The sequence below is a fragment of the Kogia breviceps genome, chromosome 1, assembly GCF_026419965.1.
Source record: "Kogia breviceps isolate mKogBre1 chromosome 1, mKogBre1 haplotype 1, whole genome shotgun sequence".
NCBI classification, from domain to species: domain Eukaryota; kingdom Metazoa; phylum Chordata; class Mammalia; order Artiodactyla; family Physeteridae; genus Kogia; species Kogia breviceps.
Window position 1 is genome coordinate 57372515 of NC_081310.1, and position 25937 is coordinate 57398451.

Sequence of the window (25937 nt, forward strand, 5' to 3'; positions counted from 1 at the left end):
CTTTAGCGTCCACTAGTCCCAGAATTCAGAGACGTGTGGGGCAGATGTGAACACGACCCGCGGTCTGAAGCAGAGCCACCGCAGCCCACTTGCAGGCCTTTGAATGAGAGAGAAATAAACATCACCATCTGAGAGTTTGAGGCTGGCCAAGAGCAAATCCTAGAATACAGGTTCCTTTGCGAGTGACAGAAAGTACAAATGAATTGTGCCGTAAATCAAAAAGGTTTTATTTTCTCACATCGAATGTCCAGAGGTAGGCCATCCAGGGAGTTGTCCAGAGCCAAGATCCTACTAGCTTTCTGGTTCCTCAGAAGCTGTGGCCCTCAGCTTCGTGGTCAAAAGTGATGTGAATGCTCAAGGTGCAACCGTCGTGTCCACACTCCAGCCAGGAGGAAGGAGGAAGGAGGAAGGAGGGGGAGAAGAGCATACCCATCTCTCTAAAGAGACTTCCCAGAAGTTTTTGCACACCAGAAGTCATTTTCCAAGTATTTACAACATGGATTTCAATTAATCAGAATGGATGCCCTCTGTCAAGGACAGGTACATGGGTACCTGTACTTGTGGGTTGTCCTGATCACATCTTTCCACGTACAAATCTCATTGGCTACAGCTCAGTTGCGTGACCACACCTGGCTTCAAGGAACACTGGGAAATGTAGTCTTTATTCCAGACGGCCATGGGCACACTTAGCTACTATCAAAGAAGGAGAGGACCTTTACAGTGGGACAGCTAGCATCTCTGCCACACTATGGAAAGTACTTAAAGCTCTCAGTACAGGTCCACAAACCCTTGCCACAATTTGAAAGACAATTTTTCTGAAAACAAGTATTTTTCAGAAATCATTAGATGGCAAAACTTGACCCGAAGTGTGTGTTTATCCCTCTTGTGAATATTCGTATATTTGCTGCAGAAATATAACGTTTGATCATGAGGTGCTGCCCTGGATCCCTCTAGGGTATTTGTATGTGTGTGTGAGATACACACGCAAGTGCAGTATTTCCTGTAAAATCTTTTAAAAGTCTGAATTTGAAACCCATTTGGCTCAGGGGTTTGGATAGAGTGATCATACATCCCAGTTTGCTTGGGATATTCTGGTTTGCCCTTGTCCTGGTGACATTATTAATAGCTCTCCCAACTTTCACTTTCACAATTGCTCAGTTTGGATGATACATTTATAGGGTCAACCTATGGATAAGAGACTGTGAACCTGTACAAACTAAGCTCTCAGTTAAGGGCAGCTGTTATTACTGTTCCCCAGCAGAGCTCCTGTAGTGCCTATTGATATATACAGATATGCTAAAATGTTTCTTCAAGTAACCATTCAGCTCCTCAGGGCTAAAGGGTACCCTCCTGCCAGTTTTGTCTCCATTCTTCATGAATTGGCTTCCAAGATAGTGTGGCAGTCAGTTTCATCCCAGCCACGTCTCAGAGAGCACAGGCTTGGAAGCAATGAACACTAAAATCAAGGCAGTTTTACTGAGTCAGGAACATGACTAGCAAATTCTGAACCTTGGCAGACTTTTTTCTCTCTTCATTCCTGGCGAATTTAAAAAATAGGTCTGGAGATGCCTGTGGATGCAGCAGAATTCCACAGGCATGATACCCTCTTCGCACCTGAGCAGAGATGTAAGTGAAACAGCTGAGTCAAAAGGCCTTTTCTTGCTTTCGTTAATTGTCCTCTGGGTCTCATGGCCAGGATCCCAGCTGTGAGCAGGGCCGGCCCTGGACAAACCCATAGAAGGCCCCCTTGTGTTCTCTTCCCCTCTGCTCCCTTGGCATCCATGTACCCTCTTAGCTTTCCCACCGCGAGGTGCAGAGAAGTGGATCCCAAACTTGGCTGGTCTTCGCTCAGGCCTGGGGTGTGTGCGAAGAGAGATTGCTGAGGCCTGCCCCGGGTCAGTGATTTGGGAGTCTGGCGCCAAGCCCAGGAATCTGTGTTTTAACTATTCCCCTGGTGATTCTGAAGAGCAGCCCAGTTTAAGAAAACACTGCCATGGTGCAATGAGCAAGGACTTTGGAATCAGACGAAGCGGAGTTCAAGTTTAACTTCTGTCACTGTGGCCTGGGGCTGTTTCTAAGCTTCTCTGAGTCTCAGTCTGCCCATCTGTAAAATGTGAAACTTCAGGAATATAATGTATTTTATTTTATTTTTAAAAGAATTAAAAACTCTCCTTTGAATATATAGTTACATTGCATTTTTTAATGCTCAGTGTTTTTATTGTGTTCACGCATGTGGGATCTTAGTTCCCTGACCAGGGATCCAACCCACGCCCTCTGCAGTGGAAGTGTGGAGTCTTAACCACTGGACCGTCAGGGAGGTCCCAATGTATTTTAAATTTAAAAAATTGTTTTTCAGATTGAAAGTCTATTCTTCTTCTCAAACATAAAATCAGACACTCCCCAGGTAGCCCATTAACACACTGGGAGAACCAAGGAGAATCTCATTGCTGAAAAGAACAGGCATAGGCTTGCCTCCCACCTTATCCTCTGCTCCCCTCCCATCCGGGACAGCAAAGGGCAGAGTTCATGACCTCAGGGTGACAACAAAAGCAGATTTGTCTATGCTTGGCAGGTAGTGTGCAGTCAACAAATATTTGTCGATTGCTTGCTTGATTTTATGTTTTTGTTTACCCAATTTCCTCTAAAATCTTGAGGAATCTAATTCTTGTTTGTGGGAGAGGCATGGTGGGAGAGAGGTGAACTGTGGGATTAGATAATATTTTATAGATGGGCTTTTATATTTCTGCTGTATTTGTGTCAATACGTCTCAATGAGAGAGGATGGTCTTTAGAGTCTGATGGATTTGGTGCCAGTTCTTGCCTTCACCATGCGGTCAGGACAAACGACTCTTTTTTTTTTTTAAATTAATTTATTTTATTTGTTTATTTTTGGCTGCACCGTGTCTTCGTGGCTGTGCACAAGCTCTTTCTAGTTGTGGTGAGCAGGGACTACTCTTGGTTGCAGTGCGTGGGCTTCTCATTGTGGTGGCTTCTCTTGTTGTGGAGCATGGGCTTTAGGCGTGCAGGCTTCAGTAGTTGTGGCAGGCGGGCTCTAGAGCACAGGCTCAGTAGTTGTGGTGCACGGCCTTAGTTGCTCCGCGGCATGTGAGATCTTCCCGGACTAGGGCTCGAACCCGTGTCTCCTGCATTGGCAGCCGGATTCTTAACCACTGCGTCACCAGGGAAGCCCCAAACTAAACTCTTAGTGGATTAACACGGTGAAGGTTTACCTCATCCAAGTCACAGTCCAGTGCAGGGAGCAGAGGACAAGGTGAAGGGTGCTCTGTTCCATGTAGTCACTCAGGGAGCAAGCTCCTCCCATCTTTTTGGCTTCCTGGTACCCTGGGTCATCCAGATAGCGATGGGAAAGGGCATGATGTACCAAGGTTTTTATGGACTAGGACCGGAAGTGGCAAAATCACTTCTGTCCCTATTTCACTGGCAGAATTCAGTGATGCGGTCAGCCTAATAGCAAGAGGACCAGGAAATATAGTTTAAGACGTGCCTAGAAAGAAAAGGAGAAAGTGGATAGTAATGAGCAGTAGAAGGTTCTGCCAGAACCATTCACCAGCTCTGTGACCTTGGGCAAATGCCTTTAACTCTTAGCCTTAGTTTCCTCATCTGTACGATGGGAATGATACACATCTATTGGGCTAGTTATAAGACTTAAAAGAGATATATTACATGCTTGATACACAGTGTGCCCTTGCCTTTTACATACACGGAAGAGCATGTTTTCTTTCCTCTGAGTAGCCCCAAATACTGACTAGTTGAAAGTTTTGGCCTTCAATAAACTTTCCACCAAGCTAGGGGAACACAGATGAGAACACAGCTCCTGTCCCCTGAAGTGGAGGGTTCAGTTTGGATCATCTCCTTTAAGCGAAGCAGTGAGGCGGTCGCTGAATCTTGGGGGAGTTTGTCTTCAGGTGTTTTCATGACATGTGTTAAGGGTTTGCCGGTGTATTACCTTAAAAACGAGAAACGGGCTTCCCTGGTGGCGCAGTGGTTGAGAGTCCGGCTGCCGATGCTGGGGACGTGGGTTCGTACACCGGTCCGGGAAGATCCCACATGCCGCGGAGCGGCTGGGCCCGTGGGCCATGGCCGCTGAGCCTGCGCGTCCGAAACCTGTGCTCCACAACGGGAGAGGCCACAACAGTGAGAGGCCCGCGTACTGCAAAAAATAAAAAACAAACAAACAAAAAAAACCCAGAAGCATCTGTACTCTAGTTACCTGAAGGAAAGAACCAGAAGACAATGACGTCCATGGCAGCACCAAGCAATTATGTTAATACAAGTAAAAACATTCTGATGACGCTTGGTAGTCTGTTGGAAAGATTTTGGAAAAAGTATTTTCTTCTCTTGAAATCTTTAAGCAAAGGTCAGTTTGTGCCTTTTGGAGTTAGTCAGCACCTCCCAGCCTAGGGGCAGAAGAACGGAAGCTGTTTCTTCTGTGGCCACCTTCTTCTCTCCTGTCCTTTCTTGGAATGGTCCTCCTGCAAATGAGACGCCTAAGGCTTCGTGCCTGAGTTGACCTACCCCAGAGCTATCCTCTGAGGTCTTCTTTATTGGAACATCCAGACTGCTGCCTAACCACTCTGGCCAGGTTGCAGAACATTCTGTGTACTTGACCAGCCATACCCAGTGAGGACAAGTAGAAGGGGGTGGATGTAGGAGATGCAAGAAGAGGGGAGAATAGCAGAGCGTTGTCATGGGGAGTGGGACATAAATAATGCCTTGTTTCAGAGATGCAGTAATGCCCTGGGTGCTCTGCCCTCCACTGTGTACCCCGTTGGGAGGTTTTGGCAGGGCATGGGGCGTAACCAGAGCTCAGAGCCAGGAGAGGAGAAGGGGGGAGGGCTTGGCAGCCAGATGCTTTCTCTTCCTCTGACTTTTGCTGGGTCACTTACTAATGACAGGGAAGCCAGACTGTGCTTCTTTTCTCCGAATGACTTCCAGCCACATCCCTCCCCAAACTCCAACTGGAGGCCACTCTATTTTTAAATTTCTCTTCGGAAGTAGATTCCAGAATTTCCCTAAGTCTTCCCGTCAGGGGAGCTGCTGATCTCCAGTAAATCCAGGGTCACATAGCTTTCTATACTCATTTGCCTTCAGTTTGCATAAATCAGCATGCCGCCAAAAGCAAGCAACCCCAGGAATTAACACAAAAGGACTCAGCTTTTGTGCCCCAGGGAGGTGATGAGGGAGGCAGTGTCATCCCCAGAGAGAGCGGCAGCCCTGACTTGTTGGCAGGAGGTTCCGTCGTCCCCTTGGCCTGCAGGTCCTCAGCGTGGGCTGGTGGGAGGAGGCATCCTCAGATCTGAGTAAACGTCAGAAGGGAGGGAAGCTGGGGGCAGGGGTGGGAGCAGATGTGGAAGGTCCCAGTGAGACGGAGTGCCATTCCAGTGGAGACGGAGACAGCCCGTGGGGCGGGGACAAAGGGAAGAGGGGAGAAGGAGCAAGAGTGGGTGGGTAAGTAGAGGCAAGTTGGTGGCGAGCACTACATGGCCAGTTAGGAGGGCACACGGTGGACATTTGTTAGCTCGCGAGCTCTCGGTCCGAGAGAGCGTGTGGCCAGGCGAGTTTCCCAGGAGCCATTTGCATCCTCTCTCGCCAGGCGGGTGTTAGACTGGGTTTTCTCGCTGGGGTCTGGAAAGTCATCCCTTGGGTCTCTGAGGTGTCCCAGCCTGAAAGTGCAGATGACAGATTTTAAGGTGGTTCCAGATGAGACAGGTGACAGCAGGACAGGACTCTGGGTTGTTTTCCCAGAAGGAGGAGCAAGCTACCCCGTCCGCCAATACCGCTCATTTCCCCGGTGGCCGCGACACTCTTGAACCTGAGTGAAGGGCGCTGCCTGGCGTAGGAGCAGAGGGAGGTGGAGCGGCCCTCACAGCCCGGGGAGGCTGGCACCTGATGCAGTGCCCACTGTCCTAGGTAACACACCTGTCTCTAAGCCACGGAGTTTACTGACTGCTGGCTGTAGGCTGGCCACTCTCCATAGTGCAGGGTCTGATACCTTCTAAGACCATGCACTCCGTGAGTCAGCCCGTGGTACGGTCAGTAGTGTGGACTTGGGTGTCAGACCCCTTGGGGTTTAATCCTGGCTCCACCACTGGGGATCTTGGGTAAGGTATGTGAACACATCTGTGCCTCAGCTTCTTCATCTGTAAAATGGGAATAACACTGACTACTTCATAGAGCTGTGGAGAAAGAACTAAACACAATAATCCCTATAGAAGTCTTAGAACAGCAGCTGTGTGAGAGGAAGGGCTCAATCGATACAAACATTATCATATGCGGCAGCCCCAAATAAGATGCAGTGAAAACGATTGCAGAACTTGGAGAGAAACACGGGGTGGGCTGCTAATTTCTTGGCCCCGTGCCCAGTGTGGCAGCTGCTCATACAATTTCTACCCAAGCTGATGCAGCCACAGCACCAGACCGTGTGGACAAGGGCCAGTCGTGGGGTCTGGCCAACCACAGGCTAGGAAATAACACTGTTAGCTGATGATGGTTCCTTGTTATTTCCCCCTCCCTCCAGCAGGGGAGTATGAAGGAAAAGAAATGGCTCCTGTGTTCGTTTGGCTGGAGAAAGGGACCCCAGCAAGAAAGAAAGGTATGGGACCCTTGGTGACTTGTTTCTACCACTCCCAATAGAGGGCCCCTAGGGAGGGCCTGGCATCGTGGGCAAGAAGGGACTGAACATTATGAATGGTCTCTCTCCATGTCCTGGGCCTCCCATCACTTAGAGCTGGCAGAGGGCTGCTGGAATGAGGGGAGCAGGGACTGTGGAAGGTCACCGTTGTGCCTGGATGCAGGAGAATGACGGATGGACTCGTGACTGTAGGTCTTTTTAACAAACATTTATACAGCCTCTAATATGTGTGCTGCACCTGGGGACTCAGAAACTGTAAGACATGGCCACTCCCCTAAAGGAGGTTACAGGCTGTACTAGTTGAAAAGAATTACTTCAATCCCTTCTTCTCAACACAGCCCTTCACAGGTGCCACTTCTCCCTCTGTCCTGGGCACTTAGACAGCCTTGGGGACTCTCACCGTTGGCCTAAGGTGACTTCCCTGACAGCACACCTGTGTCCCACTCTCAGCTTATCACCGACTTGCAGAAGTGCTCTCTGCCCGAAAGCACTGGGCTGGCGGATTACAAAGAGTTCTGAGAGGCTTCTTAACAGGCTGTTCTCCACATCATTACTACTCAGATCCCAGAGCAATGTGCCAGCCGCCTGCTTTTTCTCCAGCCCATGCTCTTCCCTCAAGATCAAGCTGCTGGGAATTCCCTGGTGGTCCAGTGGTTGGGACTCCGTGCTTCCACTGCAGGGGGCAAGGGTTCAGTCCCTGGCTGGGGAACTAGGATCGCACATGCCTCGAGGCACGGCCAAAAAAAAAAAAAAAACCTCCGGCTGCTGATGTTATGGGATGTCTGATAGCCCAGCCTGGGCTCCCTACTCTGGGCCCCATAGTCCGCTTGCTTGAAGTGAACGGAGGAAATAGACTGTAATGTAACAGAGTTGTTGTCTCTTGGACCTGGCCTTAAGAGTTGTGTCTTCGGGGCTTCCCTGGTGGCGCAGTGGTTGAGAGTCCGCCTGCCGATGCAGGGGACACGGGTTTGTGCCCTGGTCCGGGAGGATCCCACATGCCGCAGAGTGGCTGGGCCCTGTGAGCCATGGCCGCTGGGCCTGTGCGTCCGGAGCCTGTGCTCCGCAACGGGAGAGGCCACAGCAGTGAGAGGCCCGTGTACTGCAAAAAAAAAAAAAAAAAAAAAAAAAAAGAGTTGTGTCTTCTTGTTTTACATCACCTCCAATTTATCCTCAGCCTGACTTCAGTCATCACCAGCCTAAGTTAAATCCTGGATGCCCAGAAAATTTCAAAACTGGCTGCTAGTTGATTCTTGAATTCAGGGAATTCTTGGACTTTGGGATCAAAAGAAGCTACTTGTGTCTGGAGTACAAGGAGGTGGTTGGAGGGGGGCTGGTTATATGGATCCCAACTTGCCGTATCTGTGTTCCCCCCTCCCCCCATCCATCCGTCTCTGAAGGCCAAGACCCAGGCCAGGGCTGGGACAGGCCTCTCTGGGCACAAAAACCTGCCAGCATTGATTTCGCTCCTGAACCAAGAGGCCAAAAGGACATTGTGACGGTGAGGCAATGAACGTGAAACAGAAACGAGTGGCTTTAGTTTCAGGAAGTCCGAATTGGAAAGCAAGTGTTGACATTCTTTAAGACCCACTGTAGGCTGTATTTTGTGCTGCGCTAGCCAGAAGTCTGCTACTTACTTGAAGTAGGACCTTGGGAAAATTCCCTTCCTCTCTAGGCCTCAACTTCCTCATCTGTAAAGTGCATGTGGGATTAGTCAAGATCCTTCTGGGCCTGACCTGATATGGTTCTAGGTGTTCCAGTAATCTGTCACTCAGAGGACAAAGAGCCTGAAGGTATGTGGGGAGAGATGGGGAGGAAGGGACTAAGAAAGGTTCAGTGGGAGTCCCTGTGAGTTTAGCTAACTGATAGCGGAGAGGAAGAGAGGGGAGTAAAAACATAAAGCGAAAATGGGGAAAAGGGAAAAGCGTTTAAGAGTGGGGACTAAGGGGGCCACCAGCATGACCTCAGCGCTCCTCGGGCACATCCGGGCCAGTTTACTTAGTTAGGATGGGGGGTAGGGTTGGGAAGTGGCAAACTGTATTTTCCAAAGAGGGCCACGATGATATTGCCACCCGCCATGTTCTTTGACATCGTGATCTTACCATTTCCCTGTCAAGAGGTGGAGTCTCGTTCCTCTCCCTTCAAATCTGGCCTGGCCTTATGACTTGCTTGTAACCACAGAATGTGGTAGAAGTTATGCTGGGTGACTTCTGAGGCTCAGTCAGAAGCAGCTTCCACTTGGTTATCTTGGGTCACTGGATCTGAGGGAAGCCATCTGACTACCTGAGACCATCATGCTGGAGAGGCCACATGTAGGCATTCCCGTTGACAGTCCCAGCTGAGGCCCACGTACCAGCCGTTTCCCTCAAGGCACCAGATACGTGGAAGAAGCTCCTTTTGACTCTCCAGGCCAGCCTCGCTTGATACCACGAGGAGGAGAAGATTTACCCCGCTGAGTCCTACCCAGATTTCTCATGTAGAAGAATCTATAAAATATAAGAAAATGACTGTTGTTTTAAGCCACAAAGCTTTGGGGTAGTTTGTTATAAAGCAAAAGGTACCGGCACAGGATGGTAGGAGATGTTTAAAAATATGAGCTCCCTTGCAATGAAAAATCCTTAAAAATGTATAAACAAGACTTTAAAGATTTCAGAGATGTGTGAAATTTCAAAATTAATTTGGAAACCAACTTTAAATTTTGCCTATTAAGGACATTACAAACAAAACTACCGTTTTCTGTAGGTCACCGTATTATATATTTGAAAATATATTTTTATCATGAGAAAGGGAGAAAAGTCACTATATCCCACCTGAATGGCTGAAAGGAAAGAGGTAACCAGTATCAAAGGTTGGCAAAGATGTGGAACAACCAGGACTTCCATACATTCCTGGTGGGAATTATTATTTCCACAGTCATTTTGGAAGGAAAATAGCTTGGCAGTATAATCAGAAGCTGAACATATGCATATATTCAATTCCATTCCTATGTATATGCCGAACAAGTTTATATATATTTTTACCAACAGATCTGTATATAGATGTTCATAATAGCACTATTTTTATTTTTATTTTTATTTTTTTATTTTTTATTTTTTTTGCAGTACGCGGGCCTCTCACTTCTGTGGCCTCTCCCGTTGAGGAGCACAGGCTCCGGACGCGCAGGCTCAGCGGCCATGGCTCACGGGCCCAGCCGCTCCGCGGCATGTGGGATCCTCCCAGGCTGGGGCACGAACCTGTGTCCCCTGCATTGGCAGGCGGACTCTCAACCACTGTGCCACCAGGGAAGCCCAATAGCACTATTTTTAATAGCCCAAAGCTGGTAATAACTTAAATCAATAACAGAATAAGTTGTAGTATCATCACACAAAGGAATACTGGAGAGCAGTGAAAATAAATGGACGATCGCCAGGAAAGTCATGCACAAACCTCATAAATATGATGTTAAGGAAAAGAAACCCGAGTCAGAGAGTACATACTATGTGATTCCACTATGTAAAGTTGGGATTTTTTTTGGTTTTTTTTGTGGTACGCGGACCTCTCTCACTGTTGTGGCCTCTCCCGTTGCGGAGCACAGGGTCCGGACGCACAGGCTCAGTGGCCGTGGCTCACGGGCCCAGCCACTCGGTGGCATGTGGGATCTTCCCGGACCGGGGCACGAACCCGTGTCCCCTGCATTGGCAGGTGGATTCTCAACCACTGCGCCACCAGGGAAGCCCTGTAAAGTTGAAAAGCAAACAATATTCATCTGTGGTGTTGGAAGCTAGGGTAGTGGTTACCCTTGAGTGGCTGCAAGGGGGCCCTTCCAGAGTTGCAGGGATGTTCTGATTCTTCGCCAGGTGCTAGTTTTGTGGGGTTGCTTATCTCGTGAAATGTCATCGAGTGGTATGCTTACGATGGCACACTCTCCTGCATGAATGTTATAAATTGACCATTGATCAACATTGGGGTTAGGAACCTCCCCACCCCCAGGTGAAAATCCCTATATAACTTTACAGTTGGCCCTCTGAATCCGCGGTTCCGCCTGTGCGGGTGCACCCAACCACGGACTGTGTAGTACTGTAGTATGTATTTAGTAAAAAAAAAAAATCCAAGTTTCAGTGGACTCGAGCAGTTCAAACTCGTGTTGTTTCAGGGTCAACTGCACATCAGAATATAATGTTAACAGACAAGGAGGCAGGACATGATCTCAAGGCCAAGGATAGATGTTTAAAAAACTAATTTAGTTTTATGAAAAGCAATATATTTGTTCTTATTTTTCCCTTGAACCAGTGTATATTGCATTGTGGCAGGGTCCTGGGACTGTGAAAGTGTCAGTGGGAAAAGAAAAGAGGGGTGCCGTGGTGAGCATCAGCTGAAGCTGTGGGGAGCAGGCTAGCTGTCCAGGGAAGGCACTTCTCAGCAGCTCCTTGCTGCTGCATTCACAGTACCTGCAAACTGTATCATGTACATGCATGTGCCGATCTAGAAAGGTGTTTCCCAACCTTTCACAGGCTGTGGCACATGTGGAAAATGACATCATTGGAATGGCACACACTGGGGTACCAGATGGGGCTCCTGGCAGCCAAAGCCAAGTGGCCTGGTCCTCCAGGTGCTCCCACGATGAGGGGGGTAACAACCTCAGCACACCTGTGGGATAAGGTCCTCTTACAGAGAGTGTGGGAAGCCATGGGCCTCCATTATCCATTTCACATTCTCTGAACTGGCAAAGGGGAAGAGTCTAGGTTTCCATTGCCCTTCTGCTCTTGGAGAAACCAACTCTGCACACCCCTCGGCCCTGGGTTACAGGTCCCATTTGCAGTCATGAAGATCATGGGGTTCAGGGGAGTTGTGCGGCATTCTGGGTCTCTCCTCTATGCTGTGGCCTTACTTCTATTTCTAGCCTCATTTCCCACCGCACAGCCCGCTCTCTCTGCCGAGCACATTACACCCTGGGCACACTGCAGTTGTCTGTCATCTGTGAACATCTCCCAAGCCCTTCTCCCTCTCCATCACACCATTCCCTGTGCCAGAGCACTCAGCCCGCCATCCCTGTGCTAAGCCCTCCACTTCTCCGTGAAGCCTCTTTCTGTACACTGAGGCCACTACCACGCTGTGATTTGTATTATAGGCGCGCGCGCGCGTGTGTGTGTGTGTGTGTGTGTATTGTATGTGAACATCCTCATGGTCCCGGATTCCCTATCTTGCCCACAGTAGGTGCTCAGCAGTTGTTTCTCAAATGGCTTCCATGCTGCAGAGGGACCCTGGCACTAACTCCACCCCTGTTCTTGGCGGTGACTCATTGTCCCCTTGGGTTCGGGTCCCCAGCCTCTCAGGGACCTTTCAGCCATTTCAAACTCTACCGCTCCACTGCCAGGGGCCTGGAGCCATGCCGCCTGGATGAGACACATCCTCATTGCCCAGACCCCCCCACCTCCCCTAGCTCACACCTTTGGGGTTGGCATTAGACTAATTGTGGTGTGACAAAGGGAAAGGGTCAAGGTGACTCAGCCTCAGTGCTGACTCCCCTCATTCAAGCGCCAACCTGCAGTACCAGCATGTGGCCACAAGGGGCTCTCTGGGGCGACTCTTTGCCCAGGGGAGGAGGGCTCTCAGATAAACAAGGAACTTCTCAGGGGCTCTGCCCCTCTCCAAGTGCTGAAGCCCCACTGACCGCCTCGGCTGCCTTATCCTGATGTTTTACCCTTAGCCGTCTAGCAGCTGTTGTTTTCTATCTGAACACATTACTCCTTGCTTTCCCGTTGAGCCTCTTTTCTGGCCACCCACTCTACTGACCAATAGCCGCCACAGGGGCAAGTCACCTCCACCTCTGTCAGGTCTACTTCCTTTAGATGAGGGCCAGACCTACACCATGAGCTCCCCGTCTTTCAGGATGTGGGCTGGAAAATTGTCCTGTTCCATCTCTTCAACACCTCCCGACTCTGCCCCCTTCTGTCTCCCCAGTGCCACCCAGGTTCAGGGCTCCCCAACTCTGCCAGGATTAATGCAGTGGCTTCCTGGAGGACCCCGTGTCTCCAGACAGCCCCCTGCCCATCAACTCTCCACCCTGGAGCCAGAGGGATCTTACTCCCATCAGACGCTGGCCTTCAGTGGTTCCGCAAGTCCCATACACTCAAATAGTACCCCAGGCTCCCCAAGACCCAGCTGCCTGATTCTCCAGCCTCACGTCCCTCTTCTCTTGCCCTCCAACCAGTGGTACTGACATACCTGTAGTTGCTTAACACACCGTGACGTTTCAAGCCTTTGTACTTTGCACGCGCTCTTTCCTGTGGCCTGATCATCTCCCACCCCTCCCCCACCTTTACCGTTGCTCCTCATACTTCCTTCACCTGGCTGAGCCCTATTCATCCTTAAAAGTGCCAATTCCCCTGTGAAGCCTTCCCTAACCCCAAAACCCCTCCTCTGAATAGATCCAGTCCCCAAACACACGTCTCTGATTGTATTTGTCACTCAGAGTTGTGATAATTACTCGTGCTGTCCTGTCTCCTCCACCATCCGTGTACCTCTATGCGGGACCGGGGTGGCACACTGTCTGAAAGTTGTTGCACTGAGGTAGCTCCCTCTCTGCACCATCACCTCCCACCCTGAGCAAGTCCTTTAAATGCTCTGAACTTCCGTTTGCTTATCTGCAAAATAGAAAGATGTGAGCATCGGAAGGGGGCACACACATTCAAGAACTTTATAAACGACTAAGGGCTATGCACATGGTTTTAACACTTTTTCTTCCTTCAGACTAGTGTTTAGCTGCACTTGCCTGTGTGGAAATCATAAGATCAAAGGCATGTGATGTGATCTTTTCGTAGTTTCTCCACCTTGGGTCCAAGGAAAAGCTGGTGGAGAGTAAACCATTCATTGTGTCTCCCTGCAGCTCCTAGTCTTCTCGGAAGCTCTGGGTTAATCCTGGGGTCAGGAACCTTGTCTGGCCAGGGGCAACAGTGCCTATGTGTAGGTCTCGGGCTGTCTCGCTTTCTCATCAGTGCTCCCCACCAAGTGCCCTCCATTCCCTCCACCAACAGAAGAGACCTCTCCCCACCCTCCCGTGATGAGGTCTGTGGAAGTCACAAACTGAAGGTCCAATCAACAAGGATGCTCTGACCTAACAAATAATCTCACTCACGTGAGGGTTAAGGATTTGATTTTGGAGCCCCAAGAAGAAAAAAGTTCCTGAAGATTTGATATGGAAAAACCCTTCTGAGTAGGGCATTCCAAAGTTTAATTAGTGGCTGCAGGAGGACTGGACGCTGGGTGTTCCAGGAGTGGACGCTGGAATTCCAGGTGGGAGCCTGTTTATGGCTGCAGCGCGGGTCATGCCAGAGGCTAGAGGTAGAAGCCAGGGAGCCAGACGCAGCTCAGGGGTGGTCTGGATGCTCTCGAGAGAAGGCCAGCTAAGAGCTGTGAGCTCACTGAAGTCCGATAACCGGCTCCCAGCCCCCACCCCTCCCTCCGCTCAGTCTAGTAAAATTGATGCTCATCTCTGTAGTTTTGGAACATGATGGTAAGAATGCTGGTGCCTCGGGTTCTTGTGCCGGTCCTATCTCAGGCTTGTTTGCTTGCCTCCTTCCCGTGCCCCGGACAGGGCTTTGCCTAAAGAAGTGGGCTGGTGGATGACTGTTCTGCAAAGATCCCATGTGCGACTGGAGCAGGTTACCTTCTCTGAGCCTCAGTGTTCTTACCTGGAAAGTAGGCATATCGTTCCTTCTTTTCCTAATAACCAAACCAGCGTTCTTGTACTTTAGCTTAAATAAATGTAATTTAAAGATGCCAAGCCTTTCTGACATCACTTTTGTGCATAAAGAAAAGTGAAAAAAAGAGAAAGGCATTGGCAATAACTCCATCACAACTGCCGCGGTGACCTTGCTGATTTCAGAGTTAGTAAAATGTGAAAAATACACCACTTGTGTACCTACCATCTTGCCTAAGAGATGGAGCAATTCCCAGCAGCACTAACAGCCTTGTGTCAACCTCCTTGACCTAGCCTTTCCACCCTAGAGAAAACTGTCCCGAATTTTGTGTTTACTCTTCCCTCATTTTTAGCTACAGTTGTTTTTAAAACATGTACCCTATGCAATACATTGTTTGGGCTTGTTTCAGAATGGGCTTGTTTCAGTATGGTTCCGTGAGTGGAATTGTATCCCATTCTTTTGATGTTTTTAAAAATCAGGAGAAGTTGATCTATGCTAATGTGTGTAGCTCATTTATTTTTCACTATTGAATATTGCACTCACTTCATACTCTGCTGTATTAATTCTGTTGATGGAAATTTGGGCTGCTTCCTGTGTTTTGCTGTTAAGTTATTTTTGCTATACACATTCTCACAGTTGTTCCTTAGAACATGTGTGTTTCTCCAGGGTATATACCTGGGAAGGGAACGGCTAAGTCTAGGTGAGAGTGCTTGCTGTTCTGATTGCTAGCCACTACTGCTGCCCTTATTTCTGTCCACTGAATAGCCCGAGGGGACATGCGTCCCTGTTCTTGCTTTGTTTACAGGCCTTCAGAGGGAATAAGCGTTTATAAAAAACAATACGGGCATAGTGAAGGAGAGCTTCCCAGGCCATAGTCTGACTTTCCACCATGGCTGGGGGCGGGGGGGGGGCAAAGCCAGAAAGGAGTGGAGGCCAGATGGAGCACCGCTGTTGGCGCTGAGCATGTGTGTGAGGTGGGGCTGCGCTTGACTGGACACTGGGTCTCAGACTGTGGCGCAGCTGACCTCCCAGAATCCACTGTGAGGCTCCGTCTGGGCTTCGGGACCTAGAAAGTCAGACAGAACACGGCATGCATTCTCAGATTTTTATTTCAATTTCCGTAGGAAGCTGCAATGGGCTCTCCAGGGGTATTTCCCTGAGCCCTGGTTCCCTTTGCAGCTCCCAGCTCTAGGTCCTTCAACGGTCGCTGGCTCCGTGGTCTCAGATGTCACACCACCAGTGATTTCCAGGCCCTGGCCACTCTCTGCTGTCTCTGTGATGGCCTCCATTCGGGTCCCTTCCACTGCCTTCGGCGGGATGCTCACATATTCCTCGCGTGATGAGGCCACACTGTCTTTGTCGTAAGCTTGGCTCTGACATTCCTGAAGAAAGAGCCGATCCTGCTGAGTCTCTTGGTGATGGAACCTGAACTTGCTGTAGGTAAGCTCCTGCCCGATTTGTGCGAGGTCCTGGACTCGTTGGTGATGGGAGCACGGCTGATGGCTTTGTGAGCAGTGCCCTGCTTGTTGTCCCCCGGGCTGCCGTGGCCTTTCTCCTTTTGGTCGTCTCTAGTGGCTCTCCGGCTGCCTGAGCCCAGGCCGGCTGCTTTTTGGATGGTCTTGTTCCCCGCAGTGCCCCCAGTGGCTGTGTTGGTTTTACTTGCTCCTGGACCCTTGCTGGCTGTGGCTGCTATGGCCGTGCTCTGCTCTTCGGGGGCAGGAGACTGGATCTCTGCCACGCTCAAAGCACCCGCTGCGGTGCCGCCTGCCACCCCTGCTGTCTCCACCTTTGTCGTTGCCCGCGATGCTGACTCTTTGTCAAGCACTGTAGCTTTTGCTTTGGCAGTGGCCACATCGGACATGGTATCGGGCTTGTGGGAGTCCAGTTGGATCCCCTCCCCGCCAGCAAAAGCTGCAGACCCGACCGCGGCCACCTCAGAGGGCGTGTGGAGGCTCCTGATGCTCACCTGGTCCTCATCCCACTCTCCTTGGAAATCCTCCACTGCCGGGCTCCTCCCGTCCTCCTCCTCCTCCTCGAACAGAGTCCTGCAGATCATGTCCCCGGCTGGAACAGCGTAGGTGCGGCTGTGACCGTCCAATGGTGGTCGCAGGAGGTAAATCAGCTCTTCCCAGTAGGCGAAGAGGTCTTCCTGCGCGTCCAGAGGGACACACAGCTGCAGGTAGAAGGAGCGGCCAATGGCAAACTTCACGCGCAGCTGTCGTTTGTCACGATCGTGCGTGGAGATCCTCACAAACTTCAAGGGAAGGAGCCTGGTGAGCTCTAAGGTCTTGGCAACCTTGTGGCTCTTCCCCTTGGTGGGCTGGCTGTGCTCAGCGTGCTGTTCACAGCCGGTGGGCCGTCGGGCCAGCAGCATGATGTCTGGGAGTGGGAGGACGGGGCTGGTGGATGCGATGCCCACGGTCACCGTGCAGTCACAGTTGTGCACGTCAATCACGTGTCCCCTCTTCGTGATCTGGATAAAGTCGCTCTCGAATATCGGCGCGTACTTGAATATGTCGTATTCGCCGTTGTGCAGTTGCTGCTGCAGCTCCCCCATGGTGCTTTTGAACAGGCCCAGTCCGGTGCTGCTCTGGGCCGTGTGATACGGGAGCAGAGAGTCCCCACTCATGGCTGTCTTCGATCACTGCCAGGCAGCGTGGTTAAGGCGGGCCCCTGGCTCTTCCCTCCCTCGGCCTAATGAGCCGAAGAGCAGAGCGAGCTGCGGTGCTCCTGTGTCACGCAGGCGGCCTTATGGCAGGTCTTCCAAGCCCAGCCCACAGGCCCCCACCTTTGCCTCAGGGTCTCCCAGAGGCAGGGGTGTGGGTAGGGGCACCGATGGTCACAGCGGGGACACTGTAGGGCGGCTGGACCCCAGGCTGAATCTCTTCAAGTGTGTAGAGAGGTATGGTAGGCTCCCCCTCGGCCTCAGCTCACTTCCGCTTCTGGGTTTTTATCTCCCCAAGCGGCTGTGAACGTCAGTCCTAGTGAGAGAAGTAACCACTTTCTCGGCCTAAGGCCCTGGCACAGCCTATTTATCCTCTGATGCCCTTTGTGACCTATCACTGTCACATAGCCCTTTGCCTCATCCCCCAGCTGCCCCGCCCCGCCCGCCCAGTGCAGGGCCCCCATCCTCTCCCAAACGTGCCATTGCCCCCGCGGAGGACAGGCCCATCCTGCCAGTGACTGAGGTGGCTACTAGAATAAAAATGTCTTCAACTGGGAAAATTTTGTGTGGGTCCTTTTTCTTTTCCTCCCCCAGATTTAGCTACTGGATGAAATCTATAGGAATGTATGATGATGGGCTAAATTTGAACCATTTAAGCCCATGGTTTAATTGTATTGAATAACGTAGATCTGGCAGTGGCGATCCTTAGTCTGTCCTTTCATAAAATCTCAGTAAACGTCGATGGTGATTTTTAATAATAACATTAAAAATTGGTAGGAGGAGGCAAGAAAAGATAGAGACAGACAGAAGACTACATTAACTATTTAGGGGTTCTGGCTGCTAAGATCAGGAAAGGAACCTCAGATCCAGAACTGCCCTCCAAGCCCAGAAACCGTGAGGTCTCACCAAAGATTTCTCTTCTTGTTTTTTTGGATTTTTTTTTTTTTTTTTTCCCACTGCGTTGGGTCTTTGTTGATGCACGAAGGCTTTTTCTAGTTGCGGCAAGCGGGGGCTACCCTTCGTTGTGGTGTGCAGGCTTCTCATTGTGGTGGCTTCTCTTGTGGCAGAGCACGGGCTCTAGGTGTGCATGCTTCAGTAGTTGCAGCACGCGGGTTCTCGGGTAGGTGGGCTTCAGTCATTGTGGCGCGTGGGCTCAGTAGTTGTGGCTCCTGGGCTCTAGAGCGCAGGCTCAGTAGGTGTGGTGCACGGGCTGAGTTGCTCCACGGCGTGTGGGATCTTCCCTGACCAGGGATCGAACCCCATGTCCCCTGCATTGGCGGGTGGGTTCTTAATCACTGTGCCACCAGGGAAGTCCTCACCAGAGATTTCTTATGAGACTTCTCTCCTGGACAGTTGCACGTGCAAGCCCCTTACCTGACTGAGTGAGATGGGTTGTAGTTTTTTATGCTCAGCAAAGCCTAAGTAAATCAATGCCCACGTGGGAAGTCCTCAGTCATCTTTCAACTGCCCGTTCAAATGGTACCTCCTTTGAGGAGCCTCCCCTGAATTACCTAATCGAACCTATTCTTCCTTCCTCTGTGCTATTGTACAATCTCATATGTGTCTCTTTTACAGCATTAATCTTATTTTATTCAATTTTAGATTTACTGTATTATTTTTAAAATTTCATATTAATTTAGAATTATCTTGTCATTGTCTAGAAACCATAGTTGTCTTCAAATATGGTTGCATTAAATTTATAGGTCAATTTGGGGAGAATTGACATTTGATAATCTTAAACCTTCTAATCCATGCGGGTGATACTATCTAGTCTTTTATTTAAACATTTTAAATATCTCTCGGCTTATACAATGTATTATAAAAATTCACTGTAGATGTGTTGCACATCTTCCAGTAAATTTATCCCTAAATATTTGATGCTTTCTGATATTATTGTCAATGGGATTTGTAAGATTGTAATTTTCCAGTTGTTCGTGCTGGTTTATTGGTTTTTGTGTGTTGATCATGTGTCCTTTCACCTTGCTAAATTCACTTACTAATTCTAGTTTTGGTGTTTTTTTGTTTGTTTTTTTTTAAGGATTTCTTGGAATTTTCTCTGTAGACAATGATGCTGCCTGTAAAGAAAGTTTTACTTTTTCCTTTCCAAACTGTGTGACTTTTATTTCATGTTCTTGCTTTATGCATTAGCTACAGGCTCCAGCCTAGAATTGAATAGATGGGTTAAGAGCAGTTATCTTTTCATTGTTCCCTCTCTCAGGGGAAATCTTCAATCTTTCACCATAAAGTATGTTGTTAGCTGTAGTTTTATTTCAGAGTTGCCTTTTGTCAAGTTTAAGAAATTCACTTCTAGTTTTAGTTTTCTGGGCATTTTTATCGTGAAGGATTATTGGTGTTTTTCAAATGCTTTTTCTGCATCTATTGAGCTGAATACTTGATTTTTTTTTTTTTTTTTTTTTTTCGGTACGCGGGCCTCTCACCGCTGTGGCCTCTCCTATTGCGGATCACAGGCTCCGGACGCGCAGGCTCAGCGGCCATGGCCCATGGGCCCAGCCGCTTCGCGGCATGTGGGATCTTCCCGGACCGGGACACGAACCCGCGTCCCCTGCATCAGCAGGCGTACTCTCAACCACTGCGCCACCAGGGACGCCCTGATTACTTGATTTTTAATCCTTCATTCTGTTAATGTGGTCAAGTACACTGATTGTTGTTTAGATGCTGAGTTGGCCATTCACTCCTGGGAAACCCCATGTGGTCGTGGTGCATTATTTGAACATATTGCTGGATTCAACTGGCCAGAATTTTGTCAAGAATTTTTGTATCTGTATTTATGAACGATGTCGGTCTGTGATGTTTTTCTTGAACTGTTTTTGCCAGAATTGATATAAAAGCTTGTTTTTAATTAAAATTTATTTTTTAATCAAACTTATACATAATTTAAAATCATCAGATAGTGCTAGAAGGCTGATGGAGTAAGTAGCATTAGTTTCAACTACAGATAATTTGGAACGCCAAAGATTTGCACTTAAACAAGATATATATGTATTCTCATTTAAAAGCAGTCTGAAAGGAAGGGAGTCAAGCTGGTATGGCAGCTCCACTGTGTCATCAGAGACCTAGGCTCATTGTCTTTTCCTGGTTATCCTTAGGGTCACTTCATATTCCAAGATGGCTGCTGGAGCCCCATTCATCAAGTCCATATTCCAGGCCATCAGCAAGAGAAAGGGGAAGGAAAGAGAAAGGTGGTCTGCCTCTCACTTTTACAGAGCCTTCCAGAAGTCCCACATGACCCTTCTAGTTATGTTTCTTTGGCCATCATTGTATCATATGACCACATCTAGTTGCAAGGAATGCAGGGAAGTGTAATCTTTTAGCTAGGTACATTGCCCAGGATTTACTGAGGAAGAAGAGGAGGATGGATACAAACATTATGCTGAGGCAAAAAGGCCAAGACACAAAAAGGGTACACACTGTATGATTCCATTTATCAGAAACTCTGGAAAAGCCAAATCTAATTTCTAGTGACATTACTGATTGCAGGTCAGGACTGAATGGGATGGGGCAAAAAGAAACTTTGGGGAATGATGGAAATGTTCTGTAACTTGATTACATGGGTGTATGAATTTGTCAGAATTCATCCAAATGTATACTTAAAATGGGTGCGTTTTTGTGTATATACTTCAATAAAGTTAATTTTTATAAGTTTGGAAAATCTCAGCAACCATAACAAAACTACTCTTAAATTTTGTTCATGTCCGTCATGTCTTCATTCGTTTGCTTACCTTTGCATGACTGAAATCAGAACGTACCTAATGACTTTGAATCTTGCTTTTTTCATTTAACATTACATCATAAAATTTTCCATATTGCTTCATTAATTTTCATAATCACCATTTTAAATGACTCTATAATCTTTTGGGAATTGAAAATGTAATCTATACTTACAGTAAAAAAAAAAAAAAAAACCACAAACTAACTTCAGAGACCCCCTACACAGTAAGAGCTAACCCTTCCCCTGAACTCTGACCTTTAAGGCCCCTTACTTAGAAGTAGTGGACAATCCAGTTTCTAGTATGTACATTCAGAAATATTCTATGCATATAAAGACAAGATGTGAACGTCTTTCGCTCTCCTTTTAGACATAACTAAGACAATACAAGATGCTTGCTTTTGCCCATAATACAGCTTGGTTACCATCTCATGTTCATACATCAAAAGGGACCTTGTTCTTTTTAACCACTGCATGTATTCTACAGTGTACTGAACCAATATTGATAAGCACTTAGGGTTTTCCCAGGTTTTTTTTTTTCTGTTTCCCATACCACAAGATATAATGTTAAAGTTTTGACTCAGCTATCAATTTACAGTAGATGCCACATTCCAAAGGCAGTGCTAGCCTGTATGCAAAATGTACCACAAAAGTAGCTGAGAGCTTGTCACATGATCATTGAAACCTCTCAGCTAAGCTGAGGATATAAAAGGGTGGAGAGGGAAGAGATTGTGAAGGGATTTGGGAGGGCTTCCCCCACCCGTTAAGGTCAAGAAAGACTTTCTTCAACAGGTAACTCAAAGGGCTCAGTATACGTCCCTACAGTCAGGGGTCTGACTTCTGTCTAGGAAACACCGAGGAGGAAAGAAATACTAGAATGATCTCTTAAGGGTATAAAGTGGTGTGGCTCCTGCTGTGCTCATCCTGTGGGCTCAGGATTTTTCCAGAGAAAATTACACAAGTTTTCCCGTGCAGCAGTTGGCTCTAAGTCGGTGCCATCTACACCCCCCTCCCCCTCCCACTGGCTTCCTCTGGTCTGTCAGCTGGAGGCAAGGCCAGCTTTGACCTCTTTGCCCATGAATCACAACCTGTTTCTCTCATATGCTCAGCACAAGTCAGGGGCGGACAGGCCAGGACATCTGGATAAGGTCTGGGTCCAGTTCTCAGGCTGGCTCCTTGCCTTTGACCATTCTTCGGCCCCTAGCCCACCTACCCTGTGGGCTGGGCTGAAATAGAGACCCCGTGGGTCACTGTGCTGAGCCTGAAGGGCTTCTCTCTTCCTTCCTCCCACCTGCATCAAGACAGGTGCTTCTTCTCACCCCGCTGCTGCCCTCCCGGGAGAGCCTGCTTTCTGGGCTTCTTTCCCCTCATTTGCTCCTCTTGATCTAGAGGCCAGTTGCCAAGGTCATGACATGCACACACTCCCTACGTGATCTGTCCTTGCAGTCCTTGGGTTGTTCTCTCTCTGCTCCTCCCGCCCTCAACTCTGCCCAGGGCTGGCTGTCCCCAGAACAACGCATACGCTCAGAGAAGACGAGCCCCTGTTAGCATCCTTGGGAGCAAAGCAAAATTCTGCAAGGAAAGTCACTGCCCATGAAGATAATATCCAACAAGGTGCTTCTCAAACTTTAATTTGCATTGGAAGCATCAGAGGATCTTGCTGAACCGCAGACCCTGACCCAGGATATCTGGATGATGAAAGTGTGCATCTCTGACAAGCTCCCACGTGATGCCAGTGCTGCTAGTCTGTGGACCAAACTTTGAGTGGCAAAGACTTAGGACATTCCAAAGCCAAAGTGACTTTTAAAAAGTCATTCTTTGGGGTCATCTCATAGGTAGAGAGAGCAAACAGAATTAAAAATAAATTACTGGGGGGCTTCCCTGGTGGCGCAGTGGTTGAGAATCCGCCTGCCGATGCAGGAGACACGGGTTCGTGCCCCGGTCCGGGAAGATCCCACATGCCGCGGAGCAACTAAGCCCGTGAGCCATGGCCGCTGAGCCTGCGCGTCCGGAGCTTGTGCTCCGCAACGGGAGAGGCCACAACAGTGAGAGGCCCGCATACCGCAAAAAAAAAAAAATAAAAATAAAAATAAAAAAATAAATAAATAAATAAATTACTGGGACTGCCCTGGTGGTCCAGTGGTTGAGAATCCGCCTTCCAATGCAGGGGACGCAGGTTTGATCCCTGATTTGGGAACTAAAGATCCCACGTGCCGCGGGGCGACTAAGCCCGCACGCCACAACTAGTGAGACCGCGTGTTGCAACTACAGGGCCCATGTGCTCTGGAGCCCGCACACCATAACTAGAGAGAAGTCCACACGCCGTAAGCAAAGATCCCGTGTGCTGCAACTAAGACCCGATGCAGCCAAAAATACATAAATAAGTAAATAAATATTTTTAAAAGATACATCCTCAAAAATAAATAAAATTAAAAATAAATTATTTAAATATTGTAAAGCACAAGGGCTTTTATTTCTTTCAAGGATACGTATTATCATGGAGTGGAGTGACAGAGGGCTAAAAAAGAAGGTCCTGTGACTCTGCCGCAACAAAGAGGGAAGCACTAAGATTCACAGGTCTGTTTTCCTGCTACATGTGAGGGCTTCGAAACAGCTTGAAAATGCCTGATTCTCACCCATAGACCAGGGTGCTATGACGGATTCTCTTATCCATTTTTTTTTTCTTGGCCATTTTTAGGGCGCTTTCTAACCCTCCTTGAGTGTGTTCTTATCTATGCATTGAACAAATGAACAAAGAATTGGATTAGTTTGCTAAGAAATTAGTTTCCTCACTGTACAAAAGTAAACTCTGGTCCCATCACTACGTTGTCACAAAGTCTGTGCACTGTTCAAGTTAATGATGCTTTCCCCAAACCTAAGCCAGGCTCACGCCTGTTTCCTTCTATCGCCGCTGCTTGCCCAGGGGTTGCTCGGGGTTACATGAATGTGTTTTCCTGAGCAAGGCTGGGCAGTCACTGTTGCTGTCCTGCAAGGACAGCCAGAAACAGCTCTTCTGTGATCACCTCTCCCCGCCTGTGCCGGGTCGGGGTGGGGATGCAGGAGGATTGGCAGGGAAGCTAAGAGGCTGCTTTGAGAGGCTGCCAAGTAAAGTGCTGCACGGTTATCTCTGAGTCATCAGGGCAGGGACGAGCTTGGAGGAGTGGGGTTTTCCTGCCAGTATTGTGGTGTCTCTGGGTATGAGCAGATGCAATTGGCTGTGTGGACTGGCAACCAGCCCCGTGGCTACTGCCTCATTTGCATCATGATTTACATGGTTGGGTCTTAGACACTCATGGGTAGGCGTTTTTCTGAAAGGTTTAGACAGACACATGCTTTATGCCTATCTAGGCAAGTGAAGAGTTCTTTGGAGTGATGAGCAGATTTTTGGCTGTTTCTTAATTTGTGCATTTCTACCAGTGGTGCCAGCTGCTAATGCAGTGATAGCTGCATTAGAAGCTGGAGCATCTCACTAGGGTCCACCTTATGAAAAGCTTCACGTGGGGCCCTTGGCGTTGGAGAGGAGAGGCCATAAAGAGAACTGGTAAATACAGCCCTGGTTTTTGAGGAACTGACAGTCTGAGGCAGGAGGAGAAGCAAAGAAAGATCCTGAGAAATCATGAAGGAACTTCTGTGCAAATGGGTTTAGGAAGCACAAGGGCACGGGGCGGTGACCGTGGAGAGAGCAGAGGTGCTGCAGCCCTAGGGGGCGGGGGGAAGCAGAGGGGAATTCGCTGTGTCCTCTAGGGAGTTACTTAACCTCTCTAGGCTTTAATTCCCACCCCCATCCCCACATCCCACAGCGAAATCCCACAGCAACTGCCAGCTCAGTTGCTTGGAGGATTAAATGAGAGAATGCATATAAGATGTCTGGAGCAGCACCTGCTGTCAGTGGCATCTGTCACAATTATTATTGTCAATAGGATGGAACCGCGGACCAACCATGATGCTGTCTTTCACATTTAGCCTTCCACTGTGAGGAAGGCCTGCCCTGAGCTCCCTCACTCCCTCAAACCTTGGGTTTTCCTTGGAATCGACAGCACCAGTGAATGGCTGGACAGAGGGCAAAGTGCCATCTGTGGCCACCAAACAGGATAGAACAGAATGAGGCTGAGAGGTCCACTTGAGGGTAAACGTCAGAAGTGCAACCTCAGGGACAGAGAGCATCACTCACTTTCTACCCCCAGCCAGCTGGCTGGAACGGGTTGGCGGACTGAGAGGTTGCATGATGAGTAGTTACGAGCATAGGGCCAAACCGGGTTCAAATCTCTGCACTGTCACCATTCATATCCCCTTGGGAAAGTGACCTTAACCTCGCTGCATCTCTGTTCCTTGATCTGTCAGATGGAAATAATCATAGTGTTGTTGTGAGAATCAGAGAAGTTAGCACATACAAAGGGGTCAGAACAGTGTCTGGCATGGAGTCAACACACTATTCTTTAAAAAAAAATAAAAAAATTATTTATTTATTTTGGCTGCACCGCGTCGGTATCTTTGTTGTGGCACGCGGGATCTTTAGTTGCGGCACGTGGACTTTTAGCTGCAGCACGCATGTGGGATCCAGTTCCCCGACCGGGGATCGAACCACGGCCCCCTGCATTGGGAGCGCGGAATCTTACCCACTGGATCACCGGGGAAGTCCCTGCTATTCTTATTTAGCAGAGATCCTTGCTTATGACGTTCTGGGTTTTGTCCCTCTGCGATACTTTTTGGGGAGGTGGCTGGCCTGTGTATGGTAGTGTGAGGGGGGGCTGTGGCGGCAGAGGACTGAAGACACCCAGGTGGGCAGGCAGAGCCCTGCCTTTGCCCTGGTCTGTGGGTTGTCAGGGAAGGGGAGGATAAGGCTGCTTGCCAGGAGGGAGGAGGATGTGCTTGTCCAGGGTCTTAAAGTTCCTTTAAAGGACTCTAACGAATTTTCTAGGAACATCCATGAGGAGCTCGGGGCCCTGCCCAAGGTGTCATCTCCTCTTGCAGGTGGAGAATGGCTGTGTCTACATGACCCTTCTGGGGCACCATGCCCACCAGCTGCAGCCTCTGCTTCCCAACCCGCCAGCAGCCCCTCAGCCCAGGCACTGGTGCCAAAACCTTACCCTGGCAACATCTGACTTTTCCCACCACTACTTTCCCCTCTTTCGTGTTCCTTCTTTACTGAAACAAAACAAACAAACAAACAAACAAACAAGCAAAAAACCCTTGTTGTGTCATATCTAGTCTTGTAAGT

At 48.9% G+C, this 25937-nt stretch overlaps 1 protein-coding gene across 1 annotated transcript; it reads right to left on the bottom strand.

Moving 5' to 3' along the window:
* Positions 1-15960: 15960 nt before the first annotated feature.
* On the bottom strand, positions 15961-16956 carry LOC136793610 (Golgi-associated RAB2 interactor protein 4-like; the record flags this gene model as incomplete). Its single annotated transcript, XM_067026509.1, has 1 exon — positions 15961-16956. A coding segment is annotated over exon 1 (996 nt), but the record flags the coding sequence as incomplete, so codon positions are not given.
* Between the last annotated feature and the right edge of the window lie 8981 nt (positions 16957-25937).